The 10,472-nt window shown below is 36.9% G+C and overlaps 1 protein-coding gene across 1 annotated transcript; it reads right to left on the reverse strand.

The window, feature by feature from the left end:
• Positions 1-2,192: 2,192 nt before the first annotated feature.
• On the reverse strand, positions 2,193-10,342 carry LOC103917296 (RING finger protein 151-like). Its single transcript, XM_009324418.1, has 7 exons — positions 10,245-10,342; positions 9,082-9,307; positions 7,709-7,848; positions 5,685-5,847; positions 4,338-4,458; positions 3,156-3,398; positions 2,193-2,276 (listed from the first exon to the last, which is right to left on the reverse strand). Exons 2-6 carry the CDS (start codon positions 9,285-9,287, stop codon positions 3,162-3,164), a joined length of 867 nt encoding a protein of 288 aa, XP_009322693.1. The 5' UTR covers positions 9,288-9,307; positions 10,245-10,342; the 3' UTR covers positions 2,193-2,276; positions 3,156-3,161.
• Positions 10,343-10,472: the final 130 nt, after the last annotated feature.

The raw sequence follows: 10,472 nt of genomic DNA on the forward strand, positions 1-10,472 counted from the left end.
CCCTGCCCCACAGTCTTTGCTCTCCCTTTTCTAGCTGCAAAGTGCTAGTAGAAGCAACTAAAAATACAACAACTGCTTGCACGGTTACTGGTCCACCTGAGTAACCGTTCAACTTGCACTCAGCACAGTTCCACCTGTGAGGAAATGGAATTGATCGAAGTGTGATTTACTATGAGAATACTAATACCAGTAATTCAGTGCTGGAACCCTCCCGTAACGCACTTTTAGCGGTATCTCTCATATAATCCCAAGATATGATCGTGACTAGGGAAGTAGCATTTCCAAGTGATTGTCTTCTCTTACACCAAGTCTATTACAATATTTGGACCCTTAGTTTTTATAAAAAGGATGAACAGGCTATTTGAAAGAAAGAAAAAAAATTCCTTGCTTCTGCCAGCTGTTATTAAGAGCTGTGTAATGCATGAGACTGGAAAAGCTAAAACTAGATAAAATATTAACATAATGGGCTATTTAATTTCAGCCTAGTTAATTTTAAGACAGGTAAAATGATGACCATACTTAAGCATACGCCACCCTGTGAGTGGTTCATTAGCAAAGGAAAATCTTAAGTGCAGAACAGTTACCAACACTGAGGAACAGGATTAAGCTTAAAGTACCTGGAGGGATCCGATGCTGTTAGCTAGTAGGTGCCCATTTAAAATGCCTCTGCAAGTGCTGCTTCGCTGCTAAAGGAAACCCAAGCTGGCAGGTCATTCCAGCAGCAGGCGGGCCCAAAGCGTTGCCACATTTCAACACTGGAAGTTCAGACTCTCCAGAGCTGCCAGCTAGAAGCTACATAGGTTGCGCAGCAGAAAGTCCTTCCTTACCACCCAGGACGCGTTTTCTCACGCAGTTTCATGTCTGTCACTTAGGGGACAGACAGCAGACCAAATGCTAAGTAAATATAAAATAAACCCCATTTCCTATACTAGAAGGAATTTAGTCATAAATAAGTGGGTGAAATTCCTAAAACAAACAAATGCAGAGATCCCATTATGGAGAAAGCACAGAGCTAATAACTTGCTTTTTTTCCATGGTCAGAACAGAAAAGATTGGGTGATCATTACTGCCCTCCAACTTGGGAAAGATGATCCAGCCCATCTAAGTTCTATAGGATTTTGAAGGAATTTTCTTCTTTCACGTTAAGCAAAGTAGATAAAGTCACATCACAGAACCACGCAGTTACAGCACACAGAAAAGCACATCCTGAAAATATATTGATTCTAATAGCATGAAATCTGGCGTTGCCAAGAAGCTTCAAAATTAGTGTGAATGCTGAAATAGACACAGACCACAGACACTAACAGCTTCCTTATTTAGAACACAGGATAATAAAAGCATTCTTACTTTCTACCTACAGCTTTAATACGCACACTGATGTACGTGAGTTGACCACCGAATGTTTAGTGTGAATGAAGGTCTTCCCAAATTATAGCTACTGTTTCACTGTTTCAGATTGTTAAATATGGCTGCTTAAGAGACGTGCTATGTCATGAGTTGGTGAGACTGCTATAGTGACCTAAATACTGTCAATGATTGTAATTTAATCTAGAATATAAGGACTGAAAACAAGTAAATATTTGGACATAAATCTTCCTACGAATGTTTTCTTTCAGAAAAAAACCCCAACCAACCAACTTTTACAGAAGAGTTATTTCTGTCAGTTTTTAAATGCACAAGCCCTGAACATGTGCACATCTGCTTCAGCGGTACTGAAGGCATTTATTAATGCCTGAAATTAAGACAGCTCTGACCGCAGGTCTTCATAACGTAGCGTATGTGCTAAAGAAGGTTGCTGCCTCTCTCTTTGGTTATGCTGTTAGCCATAAAAGCATTGCTCTGAGTGACAGCAAGGCATGCACTGTAAGGTAGTTGCTTTCTAAACTACAAAATTAGCTTATTCAGATTTTTGCACCTGCACACATTTTCCTGAAAGTTCAAAACTGATTTAGCACATTCAGTGAACAGGAAGACAGGTTCTCCCCTAGTTACTCCACTGAAGAGCTGCAACAGAGGACAGAATATGGCTTAGTTACAGCACTGAAAACAACATGAACAGGCTGTGTGAGAAGTTTAGAGAAAAGTCTTTCAGCTGTACAGATTTCTCATGCAGTCCTTACAGATAAATGCCCCTGGGGCTCAGTATTTGTGGGTCTGTTAAAAAATCCTAGCTCTTACACCGTTGCAAACTTGAGTACTAATAAAGGCGTCCGAAGTCCAAGTGACTGTGCAAATATTCGTCTGTTGTGGATATTAATGTTCAAGTAGCCTTAAACCTGCCAAAAGAAAATTAAGGATACTCAAGGTATTTACATATGCTTTAAAGATATTGAGTACCGAATGGGCTGGTCTTAAGCTTAGAGGACCCTGTAGAAATAGTTGATACTTTCATCACATATAAAAGCTTCACATTTTTAAATAAAATGCAGATCCCTCCCCCACAAACTCCAAGTTACTCACACATCTATTTAAAAGGTTTTAGATGACCTTGGGCTTTGGTATTAGTCTCTTCAATGCCTATCAGCCTGGGAAACTAAAGAAGCTCTAACGTAAAAGTCAACCTCACCTGAAGCTCTTACATAGCAGTAGAATTACAATTTAAAGTGCTTTCTTTTCACCTCTGAAATAGCCCTCCTACAGACCATAAACAAACAAAATCTATTAATTTCTATTACTGACTTACTAATTATATTACTGACTTTTCCCAAAATTAAGTACATCCCAAATGTCATTACTGATGATCACATTTTCTTTCTGTTTCAAGTATAAGCGTAAACTAGACTTAAACGGACTATAATGGACCAGGAAGGAAACAACCTTTGAGTATCTTTGACTTTAAAAGGCTCTAGCTTTCAGGCTTGAAAGACTCCTGTAATGATGCACTGAAGAGATAACAAATCAAGTCTCCTTCCCCCTTTTTATAAAAACATTAGCTAAAAAGGTATTTGCCAATTACTGGTTTTAATGCCCAGTGTTCCCTAAGAGAAAATTCCCCCATTTGTTTTTATGGCCCAAGAAGAAATAAAGTAGTAATCTAGATTTAAAAAGAAAGCAAGTAAATCAGAAATGATATACACTTTACCCATCATTCATAGAAAGTAGAAAAGTTTGCCAGACGGTCACAGGAATTAGAAGAAAATGCTTTTTGAGCTTACTTCTGTTTAGATAACTGTAACTTCCCTCGGTTTTCGTTTTACACTCTCTAGTCGTGCTAGAGGGCGGAAATTTGTTGACTTCCTGCTTCCTTCTGTAGTAGTTAATCGGCAGTCCTTCTGCAGCCCCCTCAGCAGCTCCATTAATTCCCGTTTTTCCAGCTCTGCCTGCTCCAGTTCTTGACGGTGCTGTCTCTCTGCAGCCATCAGAGAGCGTACATCTGACATCATTCGTGACATCTGACTCTGAAATGCAAATACAAATTTACTGCAAGAAACAAACTCTTTTCTAATGATGGTGGTATGACGTTGAATTGGCCATGCATATAGGGTGACAGATTATAAAGAATAAGCCACGCTGAAATAACTTTTTGATAGCGGAACAAATGTAAACAACTTGAGACACAATCCAGCATTCACCCTCTGAGATAGTCTTGTTTCAAAGATTCCAATACAGTTTTCCTAAAAGTGCAAAAAGTTTCTTATAAAGTATAACAAGAAACAGTGGATTTATCCAGCTGCTGCTTAAATTTTGTATTTCAAGACCCCAACAAAAATAAGGTTTTGGTTATGTTCAGATATATTCTTCAAGGATTTAACATCAAATCCAGTAAAAATAAAAACGTAAACTATAAAGCACATAAATTTCTGTGATATAGTAAGAACTGGATAAATGAAGAGACAAGACGGCCTTGCTCGCTACTTGACTAAGTTCACAGTGCAACTTTCCAACCTTTTGACCAGAGCTGAACCACAGTGTAAATACCACTGTCTGCTCTGTGTCAGCACTGGATTAAGCCACTTTGGACAGCACTAAAAAAAGAGCTGGATATTTAATTACATCTGATTTGTGATGTATGCCCTATGTTTAGACACTGAAAATGAGTTTCAGACTAATTTGCCGACATGTTACGTACGCACAGAACAATGCAGCCCTGGTACAGGTTAGCTCCAGAAGAATTTGAAGCAGAAAAACCACACGAATACAGCACTTAGCCTGCTTCTCAACAGAGCTGGTAAGCCTAGGCAAAGCATGGCGCTAACACCTGTTTTGCTTCCCATACTTAATGTAATTCTCATCTGTATGAGACTACATTTACAAAATAAGAGACTACTACTGGGAAAAGCAAAAAGCTAGACTGTTAGGAGAGGGAAAAAAAAGAAAATAAAAACAATCATATTTACCTTTAGTTCTTCAATTTCATTTTGCAGAATGCTCTCTTTTTGGACCATATGCCTTCTCTGTGAATCTAACCTTGACTCCATCTCATGTTTTGCCTCCTCCACTCTGCAGATCATTTCTGACCTAAAAAGTTTATTCCTCCTTGTTAGGTCTTGTAGCATGGAAAAAAACGATTTTCAAATTCCAGAAAGCCTGCTTGCAGCCAAACAGCCCAATCCGATTCCCATCATACTCTACAGGACACCTCTCTAGAGGCATGATAGTACTATTCATTAATTTAAATAAAACTAGCATAAAGAAGTGCATTGTGTCCAGGGGGCACTAAAGTGACCACGGACAGCCTGTATAGGGAAAAACTGTATCATATTCCTGAAATAATTCTGTGAGCTCAAGATCACGTATTCATGACTTTAAATGATTTACTGCCTTTTACTTATAGTATGTGCTTGCTTAATATTACTAAGCACAGGTAGTCAAGATAAAAAGCGTGAATACTATTGTATTGCTAAACATGTCCTTTTATGGTGGACACTAAATGATAGTATGCAGTAAATTATTATAACCTAATCACTCACACAGATTCACAGCCAAAACCTAGCTGTTACTACGTTAGCCTTTTGAGTTCAGAAACTAGGTAGCAGAATCTCGTGTCTCAATGCATTTAAAACAGATTTGAGCCTGACTTCACAGCAACGTTCAACACCACAAGACTTAGACACTGAGTTGAAAGACAGAAACGGGAAGGAGCACGGAAAAAAACGGTCCAACTGGAACACCATGGAAAGGGAAAGCTACAGAAACAAACATAAGAGGAAAAAGAGGATGCCGGTAAGAAGAGTCATATTCACCAACTGTTATTAATCTGCCAGGATTTTAATAAAAATTGAAAATTAGATCCTCAGAGGTTTAATCTACCAGTCTGTACCTGCCAAAATAATTAGAGATTTTTTATCTTCAGGATTTGTAAAAAAAAAAAAATAAACTAAACATAATTATTAAATAATGTGATTTTGGGTCTATGTCAGCCCAATGGAAAAGTGAAATTGCCAACTTCATTCCAGTTCTTGTTAGGTATTTTGTCATTTTATATAGTCAGCTTGCAGTTCAACTGCAAGCGATGGAATTTTAGGATTTATGACAACTTGGACAAAAAAATAACAGCAAAAAAATCAAAACAGTAAGAATTTAAAGTCTATGCTGACACATAATAATACTCTGGCCCATTAGTATCAAGTAATTAACAGACTATTTAACACATACCGGAATCCAGTGCTAGTATTTGAAGTGCTTTATGCAGGGATTTTAAGGCCCAGACTAACACAAACATCAAAGAAACAGAGGATTTGTACCGAAGGAGTTCTAGCTCGGTTCTTAGCTCTGCTACGCAATTATGCTGTGTGTCTTCTGCACTGAGAATGGTGTAACCACAACCGTTGGGGCATTCACGGCTCCGATATTCACACACTGCCAGGTGACCATCTAAGTTACGTCGTTCAATCTGAACTGTACAACCTGAACAGGGAACAGTAAGGTAAGTCAGTCATTTACAACTAACAAAAGCATTTTAATTAAAGTCCAAACAAAAACACTCAAGCAAGCAAGCTGCAATATCCTGAGCTAAGCAACTGTCAGTCTGTCAAAGCAATGAAAAAAGTTCTTTAGAACGTGAAATGTGATAGTTATAACATACATAACTAGTAATAAAACACTTTTCAAAAGCCTTATTAAAATATTTATCAATTAACTGAAAATACTGAAAAACTGAAAGTAGGTGTTTTCTGTAGTCTTCTACCACTGGTCTGGCATTAAAGCATCTTCAGTAATGACAACACTGATGCCAAGCTAAGACTCTAGCAGCTTGCCTGCACTTCCACCACAGATTGCAGTGACTGAAATTGAAGAAGAATGCACATGTGTAAAAAAAAAAAAAAAAAATCAGGTTATCAAATTCAGGAAAAAAGGTCCAAAGACGCATAGTAAGAGAGATGTGGGTGAGATGGAATAAAACCTTGTTTTCCTGACCATTGGTTGGTCTTGTGTGTAACATACTAGACCACATAAATAAACAAGAATATTTATTTATGAACATTTAATAACTGATGCAAAAATAGAAATGTTTCCACATAAGTTCTAGGATACAAACTTTACAAATCTGTAGTGATTTAAAGTAAATTGTAGAGAACCAAAAATGAACACTATATATATAAATTATTGCTACATTTTACACTCTAAACTTGAGGTTTGTAGTCTTAACTTTTAATCTTTGAGGCGCTGTTTGCTGTAATACATACTATAGCTCCTTGCATTTAATTTGAAGATAAACTCGATGTGAGAAAACTGAAACAATGGAGCAATGAAACTTGCCAACAAATCACACCAGAAAATGACAAAAGACAGCCCTCTAGGAGAGCTTTACTAATAAACAGAATGATTTGTAATTGAGGTACTCAAAATACACTCCGATGTATTCTTGAGAAAGAGTTCAAGAGATGTAAAAGCCCTCACACCCTGAACGCCAGGTATCAGAGGTAAGGTGTGGTAACTCTATAAATGCTACTGTTTCTGTAGAAAGTAAAACAGGTGAATCTGAAGAAGCTGCAGGAGTCACTTACTGCTGAGAGAAATAACTTCCAGTGGAGCAATTCTAGCACCTGAATCTTCTTACTATTAATTACAATAGTAATTAATTACAATTAGCTTATTTAGCTTACAATGGCAGACTTGACTATGCCCTTAGCATCATTAATTAGAAATTAACTTTGTCTAGGAACATATGACATTTTGAATAAAAGCTACCGGGAAGTTTTAACAGTATGTTTCTCTTTAGCAGTTACGTTTCTTCCTCAGGAGGTGTAGGTTTGTTTTAAATAAAGATCTTAACATGAACACAACAATTCTAACCAGAATTTAGCTTAAAACAATTCTCATTTCCAAGGCGCATTTTTATTAAAACCATGAAACAGTGAGCAGCTGCACATGCACCAGGCAACCAGCTGTTTTCTAAATAAATTGTGACCCCTAAGCGTTCTGTAGGTGCTATTACAAACATCAAAACGAACAGTCAAAATTGAAATACAAACTCATAACTTGACAGAAAGCAAAGCAAATGCACTATTATATTTTCATAAATTTGAAGTCCATCATTCTCATTTTGCTTAGTTCTTGGATAAGAAATTGTTGCTAATGATCATGATTGATTGCCATAAATTGGTAACAAATTTTGTTCAAAAAGACTGCTGTAAAGAGTAGATCATGCTAAAGCTTTGAATTTCTGTTTGGAAATAATGGCCATTATTGCCATTCTGTTGACAGAAAGATGACAAACACATGTTTTCTGAATATAAAGGATTCAACTTCTTTGAATGTTACTCACCGGCATTGGAGCAAGCGATCTGACTGTATTCGCACTCTCTTTCGTGCCTGTCTATAGACTCCAGTGAACAAACCATTTCACAGCCATACTCTCTGTTTTTGCAATGTAGCTGAAGACGGTTTAAATCATTTCTCATATATCTATGTGCAAAAAAAAAAAAATTAAAAATTGGAAAACATTATTGAAAAATTTGCATTTTCAACTTTTGGGAAAAGAAAGTAAGATTCTAATTTCCATTAGGAAAACTCGTGAATAATCAGTTTAATTCTTTTTTATTAGAATTCAAGTGACCGTATTGGAAAAAAACAGGCTTAAAAGAAAAAATGTTAGAGGAAAATTCAGTCTCCAAAATTAAATACGCCAATGAATTCTTTATTTCTGAATAAATTTTTAACTTTGAATTTGAATAAATCTTTCACTAGCTCAGCAGATATTACCAATAACAAACACTTAGGCTACTCATTGATCATTTAAGTTTTAGTTTGTGTTTCTAACCATGCCAAATCAAACTGACTACAGTGAGTACAGACAAAACAATCTATAAATTAAACTCTAGGGCCCTGTCTACACTATACTTCAATTTTCCATACAGTAAAATCTCCTTAGTGACAAAAATACTGAGAGTACTAATGGAGTTAATTTAACACCTGTGGCTGAAGGTTTTAAACACAACATAACTGTTAATCTGAGCAAGATTAGACAGCGCAGCGGTTAAACAGCAAGCAGTGTCTACTGATGAAACTCTAAGTGTGCTGGCAATAGCAGGAATGCATAGAAGAGAATAGTTCAGTTGGAAAGGACCTACAATGATCATCTAGTCCAACTGCCTGACCAATTATGGAAGACACTTGTGAAAACAGTCTGCTTTACATGACAAGGTGGCTCAAAACAGGTATTCTTGTGGGTAAAGACTGTTTTAAAAAAGGATTGGAAGGTGAGAAGTTTGGTTCATATCTACAGGAATTATTAATTACAAACCCCACTACAGTATCTAGGTAAGACTGAAAAGAAAAACAAAAGATATAGTGTTTAGTGACTGTTGTTGTCAAGACTTGCTTTGCCTGCTTTCTCTAAAAAAGGATGAGAAAGTTTTGGTGCTGTAGAAGACATTCAGAGTAATATCCAGACAGATATCTAGAATCAGCATGTGGAGAACAAACTGCTATTTCCATTTTGAAATGTTAATACCTCAGAAGTTAGTTATAATAAATAGAAAATGCTAATGCTTTCATGCAAGTGATCAGTTTCTGCCATAGGCATATTGAGTTAAAGCAATTTGAGTGACAGAAAATGAGAAGAGATGAAGCTGTGCAAGCAAAGGTGAGAAATCCTAAATTCATGTAATTTCAACATACAGCAAGATTATTGTATACCTGTAGAGAGGTCGTAGCAAAGATACGTCAATCATTTGTCTGTCTTCAGGGCAGTTACTGTGATGAACAAGCCATCCGTGTATACAAGCAGTACAGAAAGCGTGTTCACAAGGAGCCTGTAATGGATCTTCTAACACATCGCGGCAGATGGAGCATAATAGCCCTTCGTTAACGTAGCCAACGAAACGTTCAGTATCATAACCCATGCTCTCCACACAGTTTCAACCTATTAAAACAACACAGAGAAATAAAGCAATCTTTGTCCTGAATCCATATGGCTAGATCCACAAAAAGGCCTGGAAGCAATTCTAGAAATATGGACAACTTAACATGAATACAGAACTTTACAGGTGAGAATGCAAACACTTACATACTTTGGAGACTTTAAGAATTTGAGGATTGTGCTGCTGGATGTCAGAAGCCCAATTTTGTATCAAGATTCTCTGAATTTTGAAAGCAAAGACTTTAGCAGATATGTGAGCCACGCTTGTTCTGAACTCTGTTATTGAACATAGTTCTATCAGCCACTGTGAAACATATAGTTTCTATTTACTTGAATTCTACCTGAAGCAGAAACATCATAAAAGTTCAAATGCAAATGTTTGCTTTCCACTTTAATACCTTTTACATAATGCCTAACAAACTTACAAAACAGTGTCTTTGCAGACAACAGCTGTACTGGTACTTTCAGCCAGCAGATTTTGTATTTATGAACTGCACATCACTTAATGTGTTTTCATACTGAAAAAAAAAGGTTAAGATTCTCTACTCACTATAGACTTCCATTCCAGAGGGAACAGCATGAAATCTCCACATGTCTAGAGAAATACTTAATATTTGGGAGCCAAAATAGCAGCTAACCCTGAAATCATGAGGAGCTACCGTCTTCTCCTACAGGGTCCATTTTATAAAACTGAGTACCCTTTAGATGGATTTGGAAGTTTTTTGAAGAACTAACAGGCAACCTGCCCTCACCAAAATCCTATCATGAAAAGCCTAGTAGAATTTGGCAAGACTCCACAGAACTCACTTAAAGAAAATGTTTTAGACTTTGCATTCCTCGTTAGCATACAAAACTACTTTCGTAACCCCACCGGGACTCATGAAAGTTTTTCATTAGTTATGAGGTTTTCTAAATAAAACAGAAAAGGAAGATATCCTACCTTTTTAGATTTTACTACATATGTATGTAGTTTGTCCAAATAATTCAGAAACAGCTTCCTGATCAGCAAGACATGTAATACTTCCTTCAGTTTCTCTTCACTGCTTTGTTATGCCTATGAGAAAAATTAGAAAGAAAAAGGCTCAGTAGTGTTTCCTAAGTTACTGAGTCCTGTGTCTAACCAGCCAGCTGCTGAATAGATGCTCCCCTAACAGCCCATTAAAACAAA

This window comes from Pygoscelis adeliae, unplaced genomic scaffold (genome assembly GCF_000699105.1).
Source record: "Pygoscelis adeliae isolate BGI_AS28 unplaced genomic scaffold, ASM69910v1 Scaffold145, whole genome shotgun sequence".
In the NCBI taxonomy this organism is placed as follows: Eukaryota; Metazoa; Chordata; class Aves; order Sphenisciformes; family Spheniscidae; genus Pygoscelis; species Pygoscelis adeliae.